The following is a 21311-nucleotide window of genomic DNA, read 5'->3' on the forward strand; positions in this document are numbered from 1 at the left end:
CCCTGAGACGGGACGATTGTGGGTGGGGATCTGACTTTTTTGGTTTAAGAGTAACCCCTGACTTCAAATACTTGGGAATTTCTATCGCTAGGGACAGTTCTCGATCATATGAGTTAAATGTTGCACCCTTGTTGACTTATCTTAGGGATAGACTGCAAGTGTGGAAAATTCTGCCTCTGTCGGTGGCAGGCCGCATTAACATACTAAAGATGATTGTTCTGCCCAAGTTTCTGTATGTTCTGGAGCATATGGATGTGATTGTGCCTAAACGCTTTTTCAAGATAGTTAACTCACTGTTTGCGCCGTTTGTATGGGGGGGGGGGGGAGATCTAAACTTAAACTATCTACTCTTCAGAGACCGAAGAATGAAGCAGGAGCTGCGTTACCGGATGTATTTTTGTATTATGTGGTGGGTCAGCTTCGATATCTGGTATCTTGGGTCTCCCCTCCTCCCACCCCCCCCCCCCTGACAACTAATGCTGAGTGTTATTTGGCTCGTGTCCTGGGATTGAAAACCTTGTGGCCGATACTGGAGCCACATGACTTTAGGCACCGTTCTTTGTTACCCTTGCATAGGTTAGCCAGACGTGTATGGAAACAATCTAAAGGACTAGTGGGAATTCAGGGGGCTGTAGCGGAAACTCCATTGTGGGATAATCCGAGCTTCTCCCATCTTTTCGGATTATTGGGGAAGAATTATTGGATTTCTAGAGATGTAAATACCCTGTTACAAATGCTTACAGTAGATAAGTCTGTCATGTCGGTGAGTGAGATTCGAGCGGCTTTTAATATACCTCATGGGGATGCGTTATACTGCATACAACTTCACCATGCTTTGGTCACACAATTTCCACCGAATTCCACTATTTTCTCTAGTTATGACCTGGTGGCACTTTTGGGTGCCCAATCCACGAGAGGATTTGTTTCTCAGATTTAGTCATATTTATTGAATGCTAAATTGCGGCTTGAACCCCTAGCGATCTAAGATAGATGGCGGGAACTAATTCCAAAACTGTCTGATGAGGATTGGAGGGAGGCTCAGAGGTCCCATTTGTTGGTGTCGCCTGCTGCTAATAATAAGCTGGTGCAACTACATATTATACATCAATGTTATTTAACGCCAATTCGATTACAGCGTATGGGATGGATGACATCCTCGCAATGCCACAGATGTGAGGAGGATAGGGCTGATTTTATACAAGAGTAGCAAAGAAATTGGGTCCAGCGCTGTGGGTAAGGTAAAATGGAAACGATTTCCAAGTTTAATGGTCCTGGTTGAAAAGGGGTCCAAATGTAAGGAGTCCTGGTGTGGAGAAAGTGGGGGAGTAATATCCTTGGAGCCTACGCGTTTCGGACGGCTTCAGCGTCCTTAGACTTGGCTGTAGTGTATTTTGAATAGAGCGCGCTGTCTAATTTATACTAGATCCGGTGAGACAGCTGGGTCTTGATTGCGTTCCAGGGTTAGTCGAACTCCTGGAACGCAAACCGGAAGTGATGGTGATTCAGTCGAGATGGGTTCAAAGTACTAGGTATCAGGTAAGTATTGTTATAGTAGGAGATAGATCGTTGGGGTCATTATACTTGTACTGAGTTTACCTGATAATTAGTGTGTTTAATGACAATGTGGGCGTGTGATGGAATCTAGTGCTTAACATTATGTCCGATGAGAAGTATTTTTTTTGCAGGTCTCGCAGTTATATGAGATACACGCCAGCAGTTGGAGGATCGGGGTTCAACACATCCCATCTCGGTGGGAAGATACGTTAGATTCTACGGTTGTGGTGAGTTATTAAAAATATATCTTATATTGCCATGTAAAATCTGGCATGTATGTAGTCATTGTTAGTGGTATAGGACTATCACTATGTATGACTGGTCGCTACTCACGGGAGATAATAGCCTAATTCGCAATAAATTGTATATGTTGGTGCGCTCGATTACACTACCAAGGATTGAAAGTCAGGGAGGGGGAAATATACAAGATCAATACGGGGAAGGAAGAGCAAGGCTAAGTGATGTGTGGGATAATGTACATGACAAATAGCATATGTTATGCATGTACGGAGATGGGGTATTAAAATAAGTATGTTGGAGAGGCTAAATTCTGGAACATAGAAATGTGTATTGCCCTATGGTTAGTTAGGTAGGAAGATTCTTGATGTATGAAGGAGTACAGTATGTATCTTTGCGTGATTGTTAAATTAAGTTAATATTGGAACATCAGCTCCTTTCTCAAGTTTAGGCCATCTGGGGATCTTGTTTTTAATCTGTAGATCCAGTAGGCCTCCCTTAGATGAGTTTTATGTTTTAAATCCCCTCCTCTTTTGGAGGGATGAATCTTCTCTATAGCATAGCAGCGTAGGGTTTTTATTGTTCTGTTGTGGTGTAGTATAAAATGTTTTGACGCATTAGAGACATTGAGGATATTTGCATTCCTCACGTAACTGAGGTGTTCCAAAATTCTAGTTTTCAGTTTCCGTTTGGTGCAACCTACATATTTCAGATGACATTCTGTGCATTCGATTATATAGATAACAGATTCAGTGTTGCAATTGATATAATTTTGGATGGTAAATGTATCTGGTTGGGTAGAATTGCTGAAGGTTTTGGTGGGATAGGCATAGGAGCAAACCTTGCAAGGGTGTTGACCACACCTGTAGAAACCCTTGGTTTCTAACCATGTTGTTTTTGTGTTTTCATTTGATGTAAAGAAGGACGGGGACAGGATGCTGCCTAAGGAAGGAGCTTTTCTAGCCACTATTCTGCATCCTCCAGCCAGGATGGATCGCATGCTGTCATCCTCCATCAGGATCGGTAAGTAGTTGTTGACTAAATTTTTAATTTGTGTGAACTGGTTACTCTGTTGGAGAATCAGTGTGGGCTTGTTGTCAGCCGAATGATTCTTTGGACCATTGTTGATGTTTGTGCTATGGTAACTGAGTAACTGAGTTCTAGGTTTTTTTGTCATGATGTCGCTTGCTCGGTTGAGTGACCATTGGGGGTAGCCTCGTGTTTTTAGTCTTGTTTTGATTTGTTCCTGTTCTATTTCGAACTGGCTAGTGGAGCTGCAGTTTCGTGCATCTCTCCCACTGGTATGGCCTTAATTGTTTGTCTTGAATGGTTGCTTTTGGCATGGAGAATACTGTTTGAGGATGTAGGTTTACGATGAGTTTGGGTAGATATAATTTGGCCTTCTTTGCCATGTAATTCTAAATCCAAGAATACAATGTTGGTGGTATCGTAGTTGTATGTAAATTTAAGATTGCATTGGTTATGGTTCAAGGCTTCTACAAAATTGGGGACGATGTTGATGTCCCCTTTCCAGATAAGCAAAATATCATCGATGTACCTTCCGTACCAATCTATACAGTGGCCATACAAGTTATCACTGGAGAAAATATGAGACTGTTCCCACGATGACATTACCAGGTTTGCTACTGATGGAGAGAACTTAGCTCCCATGGAAACGCCCTTGAGTTGGAGATAATATTTTGCATCAAATTGGAAGTAGTTGTTGGTCATCAGAAACATAAGTACTTCTAGAATATATTTTTGAAAATTTGTTTCATAGATGCTGTGTTTGGACAGATGATATTCAAGGGCGGCATAGGCTACTTTGTGGGGAATTGATGTATACAATGATACAACATCACATGTGAGCCATGTGTAATTCTTTTTCCAACGTTTGTTGTGTAGTAAATTCAGGACATTTTTTGTGTCACTTAGAAAGCCAGATGTTTTTTGCGCCAGTGGTTGCAATAGTGTATCGAGCCATTCAGACAGTCTTTCCAGAATTGACCCAATGCCTGAGACAATGGGTCTCATGGGAGGGGGATTGATTTGTTTATGGGTCTTTGGAAGCGCGTGGATGATGGGAGTAATGGGTTGTTCAATAAAGATGAAGTCCATCTGTTTCTGGTTGATGAAACCTCCCTGTTGTCCATCCTTGAGTAGTTTTTTCATATGATTTTGTATGTTTTCCATGGGGTTCTTGTCCAGTTTTTTGTAAGTTGTTTCATCGGATAACATGTCAATAATGGATTGTTTGTAGTCATGTTTGTTCATTACTGTGACACTGCCTCCTTTGTCTGACATTTTTATAGTTATCTCGTTATTAACATGCAGTGATTGGACTGCTTTTTTGAGACGAGTCGACATGTTAGATTTTTGGGGTTGAAGTTTCAGGCCATCTGCGAGATTTTGTAATTCTTTCTCGATGACGGTTTGGAACCGGTCCATTGACTCCGTTCATGAGCTGATGGGGTAGAACTTCGGATTAGAGGTCACAAAGTTAGAGGCTGTCGTTACTGTTTGGTTAGAGGTATCAGTGCGTAGGTGATCCAAACATGCTAAAGTTGTGAGTTCCTGGAAGGAAAAGTTGGTTTGGATTGGGTGTTGGTCCAGAGATGGTCCTTCAGTGTTGTTGGTTGTGATAGAGGAAGATGTCGCTGTAATGGTGTCCTCAGTGATTCTTCCTGTTGTGAGAAAATGTTTCTTAACAGTCAAATTGCGAATGAATTTGTTTATATCTAATAGTGTGTTGAAGAGATTGAAATTATTTTTGGGGGCAAAGTTGAGGCCCAATGATAGAACTTCATTTTGTTCTATGGTTAATGGAGTAGAAGATAAGTTGGTAACATTAGATTCTAATAGTGCTGGAATTTTCGGGGGCGGAGGCGGCGGTTTTGGTCTTGATTTGTTCGACTTGTGCTTCCTACCGCCCCTCCTTCCTCGTTTTTTGACTGGTAAATTGTATTTTCTGTTCTATGACTGGAATGGGAGCGTGTCCTCATATTCTCGTCTTCCGATAAACCTTCAGCGGAGTCCGCTTCCGTTGAGCTAAAACTTACTCTATTTGGTAGATCTCTATATTGTTTATAATGCTGATTTCGTTTCTTGAGAATGGGTCTTGGTCTTGTGTAATTTCTTTCTCTTTTATTCCAGTTGTATATTTCATTATGTGCATAATCTCTTGTGTCTCGCTGAAACTTGCTTTTTTTTGTTTCTGCTATAGAGTGATCCAGTTTATCGATGGCAGATGACGTCCGGGTGTGGAGAAGAGAGAAGGAAGGTGAGCTGGAGAAAACCTCTAATGATTTCTTGGTGTCTAGTACACGTTAGTATACTTGTTTCTAATTCAATCAATTTTAGTTCTTCCTGCTTGGTGATTAATTTCATCAGGCTGATGGAACACTGTGATAAGGTCTGGTTCCACTCCCTTTGAAAATCCTCTGTATATATGAAGGTGGGCCTTTTTCTCAATCGTAAGCCCCTTGGGATCATGTCCTTGGCAATGTAGTTCTTCAGGGTGGTAAGGTCCCACCAGATTTTAGCTTGTTGTGCTAGATGTTTCTCTAAGGTGTGGAAGAGATCCTCCATGTCCTGATTATTTTCAGTGGGGTTTTCATAGATGCCGAAAACTTTCTCTGCTAGTTCCGTTCGTGTTGACTGGGCTTCATATGCCATATGTGTGGTCTAATGCGTCACGTATGTTCTGAGCAACTCTCCAAGATAAATGTGCAAGTATAGGTGAATTAAAAACAATGCAGAATAGAAGAATAGCCAGCGTATTAATTAAAATAACCGGTATATGGTATCCGTTTCTTGTAAATTTCTTATTTAAGCAGACTTTTGATATAAATACACTTTGATGCACACCATTGGAGTATAGAATGTCATAAATATGACATTTCGATGGGACTCACTGTGGTTTCATATGGAACGTTTGGAAGGTGGGAGCCCGTAAGAGAACACAGCCGAGATTTGTAGTAGAAAAAAAACGTACTAACCGTAGGGCAATACACATTTCTATGTTCCAGAATTTAGCCTCTCCAACATACTTATTTTAATACCCCATCTCCGTACATGCATAACATATGCTATTTGTCATGTACATTATCCCACACATCACTTAGCCTTGCTCTTCCTTCCCCGTATTGATCTTGTATATTTCCCCCTCCCTGACTTTCAATCCTTGGTAGTGTAATCGAGCGCACCAACATATACAATTTATTGCGAATTAGGCTATTATCTCCCGTGAGTAGCGACCAGTCATACATAGTGATAGTCCTATACCACTAACAATTACTACATACATGCCAGATTTTACATGGCAATATAAGATATATTTTTAATAACTCACCACAACCGTAGAATCTAACGTATCTTCCCACCGAGATGGGATGTGTTGAACCCCGATCCTCCAACTGCTGGCGTGTATCTCATATAACTGCGAGACCTGCAAAAACAAATACTTATCATCGGACATAATGTTAAGCACTAGATTCCATCACACGCCCACATTGTCAAACACACTAATTATCAGGTAAACTCAGTACAAGTATAATGACACCAACGATCTATCTCCTACTATAACAATACTTACCTGATACCTAGTACTTTCAACCCATCTCGACTGAATCACCATCACTTCCGGTTTGCGTTCCAGGAGTTCGACTAACCCTGGAACGCAATCAAGACCCAGCTGTCTCACCGGATCTAGTATAAATTAGACCGCGCGCTCTATTCAAAATACACTACAGCCAAGTCTAAGGACGCTGAAGCCGTCCGAAACGTGTAGGCTCCGAGGATATTACTCCCCCACTTTCTCCACACCAGGACTCCTTACATTTGGACCCCTTTTTCATCCAGGACCATTAAACTTGGAAATCGTTTCCATTTTACCTTACCCACAGCGCTGGACCCAATTTCTTTGCTACTCTTGTTTCCTACATCGTGTGCCGACACGAGGATCCGGGCGCTATCAACGACACGTTCCATTGTGTCAGGTGAGCTGGAGGAACCCTCCCCACTTCCTTTTTTTTCTACTGCTGATTTTATACACTTAATGTGGGTCTGTCGGTGGATTCTCAGCTTTTGGGAGGATGTTGTAGCCTTATTAACGTTAGTATAGGGGAGGGAGGTACCTCGTATGCCCGAGGTGTGCTTGCTGGGATTGCTCTCGGAGGAGCAGTGGTCGGTACATGAGAGGATCTTTCTCAAGGAATAACTTTTTATGGCAAGGAATGACGGATAGGAAGTAGACGGTGGCGCAATGGCGTAAATTGATTAATGATAACCTTCCTTTTGAAAAAGTGGTATATAAACATCGTGGACGACCGGCTAAATTAACCTGATATGGGGTGGTTGGTGCTCATCGAATCTCGCTCACTGTACGGTCAAAGGTTTAACATATTCATTGACACATGCCGGGATCGGGAGTGGGTAGGGGGTGCTGGTGGGTGGCACACATTCACATGGCCATGTCTATCTGGACCTTTGGAGCAGGTGGTGGGTTCCTATCTGCGGGCAATTTGTAATGCATTCATCTGCAACATTTCTCTGATTGCCCATTTCATGATATATGTTTTATTTTATTTTTCCATATGGCTATGTGGTCTGCGTACCACTGACATGCCCAGTGTGCATATGTATGCTTGATTGTCATCATTTCTTATTGTATATGGACTGCTAGATGCATGTTATTATCCTGATGTATATGATCATTTTATCCTTAGGATAGGTCATCAATAGCTGATGGGTCGGGTAAGACTACCGGGACCCCTGCCGATCTGCTGTTTTGAAGGGGCCGCAGCGCTTGTACCAGTTCAGCTTTTCCTTCACTTCTTCTTGTTCACTGTGAATCTTCGACATGCATTTAGCGGTGATTCACACGTATTGCAGCCTTTTCTCCCATTGAAGTGAATAGTGAATGTTTCAGATTTCACTTTACTGAACTAATATTTTGTGGCATAACCATTGTTTCTGAGAACTGCTTGACATCTGTGTTGCATGGAGTGGAGCAACTTCTGGCCCCTCTGAACAGGTATTTAAGTCCAGGAAGATTGGACGATATTTGTCAGTTCTTCTGCATTTTTGAGCTTTGCCTCATAAACCGCGTTTTTGATGTCACCCCACAAGTTCTCTATGGGATTGAGGTCAGGGCATTGGGCTGGGCTGGCCACTCCATTACCTCAATCCTGTTTGTATGTAACCAAGATGTTGTTCGCTTACTGGTGTGTTTTGGGTGATTTTCGTGTTGAAACACTAATTTCAAGGGAATTTCTTCTTCGCAATAGCGAACTTGATCTCCTCAAGTATTTTGATATCTTCAAACTGATCCTTGATCCCTTAGGCTGGGTTCACATGAGAATGTTCGGTCCGTAAAATACGGACTGTATGTCGGACGCATTTCCCGGATCGAACACACTCCAGGGAGCCGGGCACCTAGCATCATAGTTATATATGATGCTAGTAGTCCCTGCCTCACTGCAGGAACACTGTCCCGTACTGTAATCATGTTTTCACTGTACACTGGTACACACTTTGCACCTTTGCAGTTTGGTGAATTTTTCTGGGAAAGTGTTGTCCTGGTATAATACGGAAGAAATGTTTGGGCGCTCCCCTTACTAGTTTCCAAATATTAGGGTCTTGATAGTCACCTCTCGAAACAGAAGAAATGTTTCCCCCGGACCTGCATATCTGAATAGGTTTTCATCCCTGGCTTACGGAAGCCATAACGTATGTATTTTTTCATAGACGTAGTGGTATGAGGGCTGTTTACTGGTACCATTTGTCTTTAGGCAAACTGATCAAAAAATAGCAATTCCTTTTTTTTTTTAACTGTTTGTTCACCGTTCTGTATAAATTATATGATAACATTATTCTGCGGGTCAGTACAATTATGGTGATACCAAATTTATATAGTTTTTGTTTTACTACATTTACATAATAAAAAAAAACAAAAACAAAAACAATAAAATAATTTTTCTGGGTCGTCAAATTCTGAGAGCCATAACTTTTTTGCTTTTCCATCGACGGAGCTGTGAGAAGGCTTATTTTTTGCCGGACGAGCTCTAGTCTTTATTGGTAATATTTTTAGGGACTTTTTGATCACTTTTTATTCTATTCTATTTTTTTGTGAGGCAAGGTGATCAAAATTCTCGGTTTTTTTATTTTTTATTATAGCGTTCACCGTGCGATATAGATGACATGTTAACTCTAGTCTGTGGGTCAATATAGAACATTTATATAGTTTTATACAAATTTTTGCACAATAAAATTACTTTTTTGTAAAAAGAATGTATTTTTTGTGTCGCCTTGTTCTCAGAACCATAACTTTTTAATTTTTCAGTCGGAGGAGCTGTATGCGGGCTGTTTTTTGCGGGACGAGCTCTAGTTTTTATAGGTATCATTTTTGAATACATGCGATCTTTCGAGCACTTTTTATTAACTTTTGTATTTAGTCCCACTAGGGGACTTGATGGCCTGTTATTTTAAACGCTATTCTAATATTTTGCAGTACCTATGTAGTGAAATGCATTAAAATGGTTAGTTTTACACAGACAGCAAGCCTACTAGGCTCCGCCTCTGGCATGGCGTAATAGGTCTCCATATAGGGCAGACCTGGAGGTTATTGTAGGCCTTTAGTTGCCATAGCAACCATCTGCCGATTGGCTACAAGCCACTTAAATACCGCGGTTGCTATTGACCACAGCATCTAAGGGGTTATTGATCGGAGCCAGCTCTAGTCCCTGCCGTTCCAGCAGGGTGTCGGATGTAATATACAGGTGAGCCCGCACCACTAGCTTGCCATAATTGTACGACAGTATGTGGCAACTCCCTGCTGCTCATACAGTTAAACATTTGTTAACTGCTTCTTGACATTTGTTGCATCTACAAACATGGTATAATTAATATGTAATATTCTGAAGTTATATTATACTTTTAAGGGTGTTTTCAGATGTTGCGATTGAGGTAAACATGAAACAGAAAAAAAAAACTGAAAAAAACATTTTGCTGTGGTTTTTGATACGGTTGTGATTTTTCCAGGTGAAATTGCAACCACATTGGAAACCAAAGAAAATCGAAGTAAAAACGCTAATGCGTTTTTTAATGTATTTTATTTTTTTTGGTGCAGTTTCAACCGCGATGTCTGTATACACCCTAACACTACATAGATCTATAAAGGCCTTGTTTTTTGTGTGATTCGTTTTTTTAAGGGTAGCATTTAACATTGATACAATAACTTTATTGCATTATTGGTATTCTCGTATTAAAAACAAAGTATGTGCATGTTCTCTACTGTTTACTGCAGTGATTCCCAACCGGGGTGCCATGATAACCCTCCAGGGGTGCCTTAACACTCTTATTCACTGCCACAAGAAGTGGAATCCCCGACGCTCTTGCCGGGGATTCTGCTCTTAGAGGGAGCCCCTGACGTCACTGTCCATATATAGACAGTGACGACAGGGGCTCTTCCTGATGCTCTGGCTGGTGGATTTGACTCCTAGAGGCAGCCCCAAGGGCGCGGTCTACAGGAGTAGGCGGTAGCGCTATCTACAGGGGGTGGCCCTATCTTCAAGGTGTGGCACAGTCTACATGGAAACTATATACAGGGGACACTGTGGCGAAACCTACATGGGCCTTGTGTGTGGCACTATCTACCTGGGAACTGTGGCACTATTTGAGGACTGCCACTAAGGGAGACTGCCTACTGTATGGGGGCAGCTTATAGGGACATTATACTGTATTATGGCAGCTATAGGGCCATTATACTGTATTATGGCAGCTATAGGGCCATTATGCTCTATTATGGCAGCTATAGGCACATTATACTGTTTTGGGGCAACTATAGGAACATTATACTGTAAGGGGCAGCTATAGGAACATTATACTGTATTGGGGCAGCTATAGGAACATTATACTGTATTGGGGCAGCTATAGGGCATTATACTGCATTGGGGCAGCTATAGGGCCATTATGCTGCATTATGGCAGCTATAGGGCCATTATACTGTATTGGGGAAGCTATAGGGTATTATACTGTATTGGAGGAGCTATAGGGCCATTATACTGTATTGGAGGAGCTATAGGGCCATTATACTGCATTGGGGAATCTATAGGGCCATTATACTGCATTGGGGAAGCTATAGGGCCATTATACTGCATTGGGGAAGCTATAGGGCCATTATGCTGTATTGGGGCAGCTATGGAGGCATTATACTGTATTGGGGCAGCTAGTTTACATTTTTATTTGTGCCAGTGAGGCAGCTATAAAGCCATTATGCTGTAAGGGGCATTATACTGTATGGGGCAGCTATAGGGGCATTATACTGTACGGGGCAGCTATAGGGGCATTATACTGTAAGGGGCAGCTATAGGGGCATTATACTGTATTGGGGCAGCTATAGGGGCATTCTACTGTAAGGGGCAAATATAGGGGCATTATACTGTATTGGGTCAGCTATAGGGCATTATACTGTATTGGGGCAGCTATAGGGCATTATACTGTATTGGGGCAGCTATAGGGCCATTATGCTGTATTGGGGCAGCTATAGGGCCATTATGCTGTATTGGGGCAGCTATGGGGCCATTATGCTGTATTGGGGCAGCTATGGGGCCATTATGCTGTATTGGGGCAGCTATAGGGCCATTATGCTGTATTGGGGCAGCTATAGGGCCATTATGCTGTATTGGGGCAGCTATAGGGCCATTATGCTGTATTGGGGCAGCTATAGGGCCATTATGCTGTATTGGGGCAGCTATAGGGCCATTATGCTGTATTGGGGCACCTATAGGGCCATTATGCTGTATTGGGGCACCTATAGGGCCATTATGCTGTATTGGGGCACCAATAGGGCATTATACTGTATTGGGGCAGCTATAGGGCATTATACTGTATTGGGGCAGCTATAGGGCATTATACTGTATTGGGGCAGCTATAGGGCCATTATACTGTATTGGGGCATTATACTGTACAGGGCAGCTATAGGGCATTATATACTCTATTGGGGGCAGCTATAGGGCCATTATGCTGTATTGGGGCAGCTATAGGGCATTATACTGTAAAGTATATACTGTAAAGCTCCAAAAGTTGTACATTACAGCCCACACATTTTAGAGCACCCCAAGTAAACCCATCTATAGGTGTGGTGCCCATACTCTGTTTCGTAGCCCGCACTTCACGGCAACAAACGGGATCGGAGAAATCTCGGATCCCCCTCGTTAAAAACCCCTTAGATGGCGTGGTCAATAGCGACCGCAGCATCTAAACCGTTAGAAAGAGGGGAGAGCACTTTGCCCCCTCCCACGCGATTGTGAGGTGCCAATGGTTGTCATGGCAGCCTAGGGAGACTAAAAAATAAAAAGGAAAACACAGTCAACCCCTTAAAGAGAACCTGTCATCTGCCCAAAAAACGGCAGCTAACAGCTCAAATTGCAGGTGCCTCACAGATTGACGCTTTTTATTTTTTTCTTCGTGCCCATACGTCATGGTGCAGGTGGAGAATTAAAGAGCGGGCTCACGCGCTGAGCCCACTCCATACGATGCGGGTGTCAACTGAGAATTACAGCTGACACCTGGGACTAACGGCCACGAACAGCGATCGCTGAAAAATTTATGTAACTATTTTAAACACTTTTATAAAATAAAACTACAGCGCTGGAATCGGAAGGATGCCAGGAATAAGGGGAGGTATATAGTTAAAGAAACAAAACCTTGACAGGTCCTCCTTAAGAAACCTCCCAATTCACTTTCTAGATTCATTATTACTGACCTGTGGTAACACCTCCTGGAATTTCCTCCTCCATTTCACTGTTACACGGTTGATCGTCCCTCACCCGCTCTTCTTCGTCCTCCACTTTAATATTAGTCAGATCTTCCCCCTGATTTCACATATGTAACAATTCAGTACAATACAGCAGAGAGTGCGAAGAATCTAACAGATCAACATAAGAAACCACCAAAATCTATGACCACATCTATGACCGCAGGACCAAAAAGCTCCATACCCCCCTATATAGATCTGGTATAGGACTCAGATTCATCTACCTGATGAGTCTCTAGGACATTGTGATTTTCCTTTTGACTGGGACATCTCCCTGGTGGTTTTCTCCTACTGGATCCATCTGTGAAACACAGTGATGGAATAGATTGTATACACGTGATGATGAGATGATGGGAGTAGTATCTAGGTGACCCTCAAAACAGGTTTTTCTTCACAACTAATGAACGTCCCCCCCCCCCCTCCTTACACTGCTGCTCAGCCATTAAATCCGTCTCCTCTTCTGCTTCATCTTTAATCTCAACCTTCATATCAATCAGATTTTCACCCTAAATAGAAACGAGGAAAAAAAATTATGTAAAATGAATTTGGGTTCAATTACTTTATAGTCATAATTTGATGAGACTTTAGCGCATCTACCTGATGATTCTCTGGGATATTGTGATTTTCCTCTGGACAGTCCTGGAAATTCAGAGGACTGGGAAATCTCTCTGGTGGATTTCTCCTACTGGATCCATCTGTAGGAAACACACAGTGGCTGAATACATGACTACTGTATATCTGTCTATATATCACACACTTCTCTCTACACTTCTATGTTTACTGTTCAGAGCCGAAAATGTTGAAGTCCTCACTACCTGGGCCGATGTTCCTGCACCTTGTAAGCCGCAGGCCTAAAGTAGACTGTGGCCTACCAGAGCGCATAGCGCGGCGCCAACGACTCCCTGCTCCACCATAGTATTTAACTGTATCTGCGTTCTGTGGATACACTTGAAAGTAGCGGGACACGGGGCGTCTCTATTTTAAGAGTTCCCTGCCAACCCCAAAAAAAGTATTAAGGTATCGCCTGCTTTTTAGCCTCTTAAAGGCTTTGTACACCTTTCAATTATTATTTATTAATATATATATATCGTCTTTAGGTGATTCTAAATCTTTTTTTTTTTTTTTCAGTTTCTACGATACAGCTGTTATGTCTCCTCTATACACAGAAGCTGGATCATTTACTATCAGCTGAATCCGTAAGCGAAGTGAACTGACGACTTGGCTGAGAGCGGCTCCTGTGTATCAATGTTCTTCACTTTAGATGTCAGCGTAATTAATGTGATACTGTGTGTTAGAGACACAGGACCCGCTCTCAGCCGAGTCGTCAGTTCACTTCACAATTGTCTTTAACCAATTACCGCCACAGCCAGTTTTGACTTGAGAGAGACGTTTCTCAAATCTGAGGTGTCACTTTAAGGGTATGTGTACACGGAGCGGATTAGCTGCAGATTTTTTGGCACGGATTTTGCAGAAAGTCTGCAGCGTATTACAATTGCAGAAGTGTCAAGGTGCATAAAAGAGACTTCTTTCCGGGGCGCTCCTGTGCTGGTGCTCAGATAAATTTGCAGTCGCTTTCAAAGAAAAGGAATTTCTTCACACAAGCGTATAAAAGCAAATACTAATGCAATGCGCTTCAGCCTCATACGGAGGTCTTCATCAGGTATCATGTATAACATCTCTTAAAATCTCTTTCTAATAAATTCCCCCGGCTTCATTGCTTAACGCCCTATTCAAGTGTAAGGGGTAAAAGTTCATTTTAAAATTTAGTTTGTATTGAACGGTTTCATTTTATTTTATATTTATGTCTTGATAATAAAAAGGAAATATTCACTTTGTGTTCACGATCTGTATCTGTGATTAGAAACTGATCAGTTGTTTGGTTTTGGTTCTGCACTTTTGTTTGTTCACTTTTTATTTTCCCACACCTACGTCATTATTGGTTTATTTTCCCATGCTTCTGATTGGCAATTGTTTCTCTCTCTTCTCGGATTGGCTGTTGCTCCATTTTAGCTTCCAATTGGATGTTACTTCCTTGTGTGAGCGATTGCCCAGATACCAGAGGGTGGACAGTACCTCGATGACCAGGGTAGATCAAAAAGACAGATTACCAATGTAGATGAAGTTTTTACATTTTTATTTCTATTTTTAGTTTTTATTTCCAGCTTTTTCTTTTCTTCTTTGCTTCTCTTTTGGATCTAAAATTGAAATCCTGGACTGCTGGTTAAAAAAACCGTTCTCTTCATTTTTTTTCTTTTTTGCTTCCCTTTATGATGTAAAATTCATGTCTCATTTTTCATTATTAAAGCGGAAGGCAAACAGTTAGGACCGGACTTGTGGACCTTCAGTGGTGACTTTTTCAAATTATTATTTCTTGTTATTTTTGAACGATTGAATGAGAGGAAAAAAAATTGGTTTAAACGGATTCTAGGTTTTCACTTAACCCGTTCGGACTTAAGGGTCTCGAATTTAAAAATCCAATAGGATTTGTGTTTATTTAAAACTGCGGACCTGTTCTCTATATTTGGGTCTATATATTCAATCGGTGACATTTTTAGATTTGTGGAGTTGGATTGGTGATGTTGTAATAAATGTCTTGATAAACGGTTTCAGAAAGCCATTTTTGGTGTTAAAGCGGTCCCCATTAAAGAGGCTCTGTCACCAGATTATAAGTGCCCTGTCTCCTACATAATCTGATCGGCGCTGTAATGTAGAGAACAGCAGTGGCTTTTATTTTGAAAAACGATCATTTTTGAGCAAGTTATGAGCAATTTTAGATTTATGCTAATGTCTTTCTCAATAGACAACTGGGCGTGTTTTTACTTTTTACCAACTGGGCGTTGTACAGAGGAGTGTATGACGCTGACCAATCAGGTGTTGTATTTTTAGAATTAGAGAGAAGTCATTTTAAAGAGGAATTCATAACCAAAACCCATTTTAAAGATGCGGATACTAATAGTTTTTCACATTTTAACAGTGCACACCCCATAAAGTGGACCAAAAATATTCCCCACAGTCAGTACAGAAGAATTAGGATAAATTGTTCTTCCACCAAGTCCTACATCAACCAATCAAAAATCTTAAATGAAAGATTTAAAGGAGAAGGGCAATGCGATAAATCTTACACAAAATGCCTATCAAAAAATCCGACCACTTCACAAGAATTACGTCTTAAAGAAAAGACACATCTGAGTATACCACAACGTAAAAGGGCAATAACTACTCAAGCAATTTTCTCACCCCCTATAATTCTAACAATACAAGTAGGAAGTATCTTAATAAACACTGGGGTGTCCTTCTAAGCGACCCAATCCTGAAGAAAATAATTCCTGAAAAACCAGGCATAGCAGTCCGACAGGGCAGAGCTATCAGAAATATATTGGCACCTAGCCGACTAAGAAAAAAGCCCACTGTTACAATTTCCAGATTTTTGTCCCCTTTTAGTGGGTATTTATAAATGCGGCAAAAAAAAACAACTGCCTCTGCTGTTTAAATATTAATAACGAAAAAAAGAGTGTGATGTCCAATGTGACTAAAGAGATCTCGATGATAAAATCCTTCATGAATTGCAGTTCCAACTTTGCTACATAGACACATATATATGTGTGTGAATGTAGAATCCAATACACAGGGAGAACCACACAAACCCTACGGTGCGGACTTCATGGTCATTGCTTGAACGCCAAAAATGGCTTTCGGAAAAACACTTTATTAAGACATTCGTTACATCATCACCGATCCAACTTCACAAATCTGAAAATGTCACCCATTAAATAAATAGACCCAAATATAGAGAACAGGTTCGCAGTTTTAAATAAACACAAATCCTATTGGATTTTAATTTTAGATCCAAAAGAGAAGCAAAAAAGAAAAGAAAAAGAGAAGCTGGAAAATAAAAAATAGAAATAAATGTAAAAACTTCATATACATTGATATTCCGTCTTTTTGATCAACCCTGGTCATCGAGGTACTGTCCACCCTCTGGTATCTGGGCAACCGCAAACTACACAAAAATACATAGAGGATTGTTTTAAAAAAAACAAAATGAATATTTCCTTTTTATTATCAAGACATAAATATAAAATAAAACTGTTCAATACAAATTACATTTTAAAACGCTCCCACAATGAAGTTTTACCCCTTACACTTGAATTGGGTATTTATTGGGGTGAGATTTTTAGTGATGTTATCGGCCTGATGAAGACCTCAGTATGAGGCTGATGTGCGTTGCATTAGTATTCGCTTTTATACGCTTGTGTGAAGAAATTCCTATTCTTTGAAAGCCGACTACAAATTTATCTGAGCACCAGCACAGGAGCGCCCCGGAAAGGAGTTTCTTTTATACACCTTGCCGTTTATTACCTGACTACGGGAGGACCTCCAGCATTGGAGCTACACACCCAGAGTCAACTCCGGAGGCCGGCACACTATGCCGACATCGGGGTCAGATTATACCCGACACGTTCTAAAGTGAAGCTGTGACGATGATCCTGAACAACTCCACCAGGAGAGTCCACCTAGATCCTGCACAACTCCACCAGGTGAGTCCACTTAGATCCTGCACAACTCCACCAGGTGAGTCCACCTAGATCCTGCACAACTCCACCAGGTGAGTCCACCTAGATCCTGCACAACTCCACCAGGTGAGTCCACCTAGATCCTGCACAACTCCACCAGGTGAGTCCACCTAGATCCTGCACAACTCCACCAGGTGAGTCCACCTAGATCCTGCACAACTCCACCAGGTGAGTCCACCTAGATCCTGCACAACTCCACCAGGTGAGTCCACCTAGATCCTGCACAACTCCACCAGGTGAGTCCACCTAGATCCTGCACAACTCCACCAGGTGAGTCCACCTAGATCCTGCACAACCCCACCAGGTGAGTCTACCTAGATCCTGCACAACCCCACCAGGTGAGTCTACCTAGATCCTGCACAACCCCACCAGGTGAGTCTACCTAGATCCTGCACAACTCCACCAGGTGAGTCCACCTAGATCCTGCACAACTCCACCAGGTGAGTCCACCTAGATCCTGCACAACTCCACCAGGTGAGTCCACCTAGATCCTGCACAACTCCACCAGGTGAGTCCACCTAGATCCTGCACAACTCCACCAGGTGAGTCCACCTAGATCCTGCACAACTCCACCAGGTGAGTTTACCTAGATCCTGCACAACTCCACCAGGTGAGTCCACCTAGATCCTGCACAACTCCACCAGGTGAGTCTACCTAGATCCTGCACAACCCCACCAGGTGAGTCTACCTAGATCCTGCACAACCCCACCAGGTGAGTCTACCTAGATCCTGCACATATATCGTACATATCCCTGAACATTATTACCTTAAAGGTGCGCCGTTTTCTTCTTTTTTGTTTTTTTTCTTAGAAGTAGCAGAAATCTGGATGAGATTTCAACACATCTCATCCACACACTGCGGAAAATACACGGAAAGGAAGTGCGGTGCAGATTCTCAATCTACAGCACGTCAATATCTCTTGTGAAAATCCTGCAGAATTTCTACACAGAAAATCCGGTCGGATATTCCGCAGTGTTTATGCCGTGTGTGGACGCAGCATAAGTGGGAATAAGATTTTACTTGTCCATGTCATTGTGAGATTGTTTTTTGGGAACACATTGTACTTTATGTTAGTGGTAAATTTTGCTCCATATATTCTGTGTTACATAGTAAATAAGGATGAAAAAAGACACAAGTCCATCAAGACCAACCTATAATCCGACCGCGTTGATCCAGAGGAAGACTGTGAAACTGATTAAAACAAAATGTTTAAATAACTCCATGTTACATAGACGACATCTTGTATGGTGGCGGCCATTTTGGATGTTGGAATCCATCTTGTGGCCTGAGGGAGCCATTTTAAGATTAATAACTTTTGATTGCTTTAAAAAGCGAATATATCTGTGAGCTTTGTCTGAAACAATTCTGTTATGTGTTCTGGGGTTGAATGTTTTCATTAGGCTTGTGTGATAAGGAGCTGATCATCCTCGAGTCTGGAAGCAATGACTACGTTTACCATAAGGGAGGGGGTCAGCCTGTCTTCTAGCCTTGGGGGAAGAGTTTAATATAAGGCAGGGGGTAGTCTGACTCCTAGCATCTATGACAAGGCATATTTTGGGAACTCCTAGTTTGACACTTTAGACGTCTTCTAAGCCTATGATTGGTTCAGGACAAAACATATTGTCATTATATGCTATTGGCTAAATTAAATCCAAATTCATATCACCTTGTGAATGATTGGCTGGAATCAAGGTGCTCTTACCTCGAAAGATATTATTGTGATGGTTGAATAAACGTCAGAAGGATTTTGAGCATACAAGCATGGTCTCTTGTGTCATCTTTTCTCTCAGAGATATATCACCTATGATTTGGAACTGAAAAACCCCCAGGATGTGGATGACAATTGTCTCATTAGGGGAAAACTCCTCCCCGACTCCAAATCTGGAAATCACAATCAATCCCCGGATCACCGTCCCATCTCCAGAATCTAGTACCCAGAACTTGTAATATTAACGAGAACCTCCGGTTATACGGACATTATATAGAAAACTCTTATACTGCCGGAGTGTGCCGATAATCGTCTTTCTACATGACTTGTATTATCAGGTTTACTTCTGACTACAGCACAGACTGCCCATAGTCCGCGCTGGCGGATGTCCACAACTCTGCATTAGGAGACAGAGCGTCCTGCCCGTCTCCGTGGCTCCCATATCCAGAGCGGCCGCCAGTGCAAACTACAGCCTGATCTCAGGTATCACACAAATATATATATACATCTCCGTCTCTTCTCACCTTGTGATGTGCGCAGCCGGTAGTTCTCCATCATGACCTCCTCGTACAGATCCTTGTGTCCTTCTAGATACTCCCACTCCTCCATGGAGAAATAGACAGTGACATCCTGACACCTTATAGGAACCTGACACACACAATGATACAGTCATCACCCAGACACCTCCAGTGCTGTTACTGTAGAATTTCCCAGCATTCCCAGCAGAGTCACCTCTCCAGTCAGCAGCTCAGTCATCTTGTAGATCAGTTCTAAGATCTTCTTCTCATGTATCCGGGAGTGAGGGGGAGGCTCTGTGATGGGACTACTGCTCCATCCTCCTGACTCATGGATGATGGGAGTCGTACAGTCACCCGATGTCTTCTTCACTATTGTGTACTCCTGGGTATGGAGAGAGACACTTAGAGAACTGAACACAGTATTCTCCCCTCAGTAGGAAGAGGGAGATTGTGACCCCGCTGTATAGAGTTCTAGTGACCCCACATCTGTAATACTGGAGACCTCACCTACAAAAAGACATTGAGAAAATAGAACGAGGCCAAAACTAAAAAGGAAATAATATTGGGGGGACTAGATGGACCATGTGCTCTCCTCCTGCCGTCATCTTCTATGTTTCTATACAGATGTCACCCTGATCCTCCTGGTTCCTGGTCATTCTCATTGCTCTACAACATTACTATTGCTGCATTGGTGACATGACACATAACTGCCCATATTGGTGGCTGATCTGCAGCTTTTCTGCTGGTGGCTTCTTGACGTCACTTGGAAGGTCTGGACGCTGTTATACAGGACACTGGATTCTTCCTATTACTTCCTATTATGTGTTGTCCCTTCCCTATGTGTGACTTGTTCTATAATGTAGAAAAGTTTACCTCTCCGCTCAACAGGTAGATGATCTCCAAGGTGAAGTCTAATATTCTTCTGCTCATCTCATTCCTGTCCTTGTCCATCCTTGGTGGGTCTTTCAGGAGAAGGAACGTTGTGGAGGAGAAGATGAGAAAACTGGAGGATCTAGTACTGCAGACGTCTTTATGAAGAAAGGAGAAGATGGAAATCATACAGGGGACAACATCATGTGTGACATGCAGAACCTCACTTATTGATCATTGAGAGAAACATCTTCTCAGAGCCGTCACCACATGGAATAAAGGGGTATTCCCAACACGGACATTTCTCCCCAGGATATGCCAGAAATGTCTGATAGATGCGGCTCCACCTCTGGGTGGCCTTGTTAGTTGGTTTCCGTAACTCCTATAGAAGTGAATGGAGAGACACAATCTGCTCAGGTCCTTCTGCTATATAATATGCTGCCAGCAGATCAGACGGGTGGTCAATGTGACAGATGCCCTTTATGAATTAATAGACCCCTAATATAAGTTTTTACAGATATTAGAAGTTACCTCAGAGATCCTGGATCTTCAGAGACATCTAAAATTCTTATTTATTACAGTATTCCCCTATTCCTTGTAGATTGTTTTACAGGATAGTAATTGTACTTCACTGTACCGTGTGACTGATACTTTGTTCACATCGGTTCATGTAAGGTTCCAGGAGTGGTGTGTATGTACGGAAGGTCCCGGCAGTCCAGCGTGTATATGCGGAAGGTCCCGGCAGTCCAGCGTATGTACGGAAGGTCCCGGCAGTCCAGCGTATGTACGGAAGGTCCCGGCAGTCCAGCGTATGCACGGAAGGTCCCGGCAGTGCAGTGTGTATGTACGGAAGGCCCCGGCCGCGCAGTGTGTATGTACGGAAGGTGTTGGCAGCGCAGTGTGTATGTAAGAAAGGTGACTGCATTGAAGTGTGAGCAAGCACCATGTATGGTGTGTGCAGGAGCTCATCATTATCTTATCACTTAGGCCAGGGGTCTCAAACTCGGCCGGGTAAGTGGGCCGCATATAGAAAA

At 42.3% G+C, this 21311-nt stretch overlaps 1 protein-coding gene across 1 annotated transcript in view; it reads right to left on the reverse strand.

Annotated features, from left to right (window-relative positions):
• The window catches only part of LOC142661628 (uncharacterized), a 49661-nt gene that overhangs the window by 25245 nt on the left and 3105 nt on the right, over positions 1-21311 (reverse strand). The window contains exons 2-8 of the mRNA XM_075839080.1: positions 20281-20435; positions 19622-19789; positions 19414-19537; positions 13205-13302; positions 13035-13113; positions 12832-12908; positions 12557-12665 (exon numbers count right to left, since the gene is read on the reverse strand). Coding sequence (XP_075695195.1) covers positions 12557-12665; positions 12832-12908; positions 13035-13113; positions 13205-13302; positions 19414-19537; positions 19622-19789; positions 20281-20358 — 733 coding nt within the window. The 5' untranslated portion in view covers positions 20359-20435. The remainder of the gene's footprint in view (positions 1-12556; positions 12666-12831; positions 12909-13034; positions 13114-13204; positions 13303-19413; positions 19538-19621; positions 19790-20280; positions 20436-21311) is intronic.

Source organism: Rhinoderma darwinii, chromosome 1 (assembly GCF_050947455.1).
Source record: "Rhinoderma darwinii isolate aRhiDar2 chromosome 1, aRhiDar2.hap1, whole genome shotgun sequence".
Taxonomy (NCBI): Eukaryota; Metazoa; Chordata; class Amphibia; order Anura; family Rhinodermatidae; genus Rhinoderma; species Rhinoderma darwinii.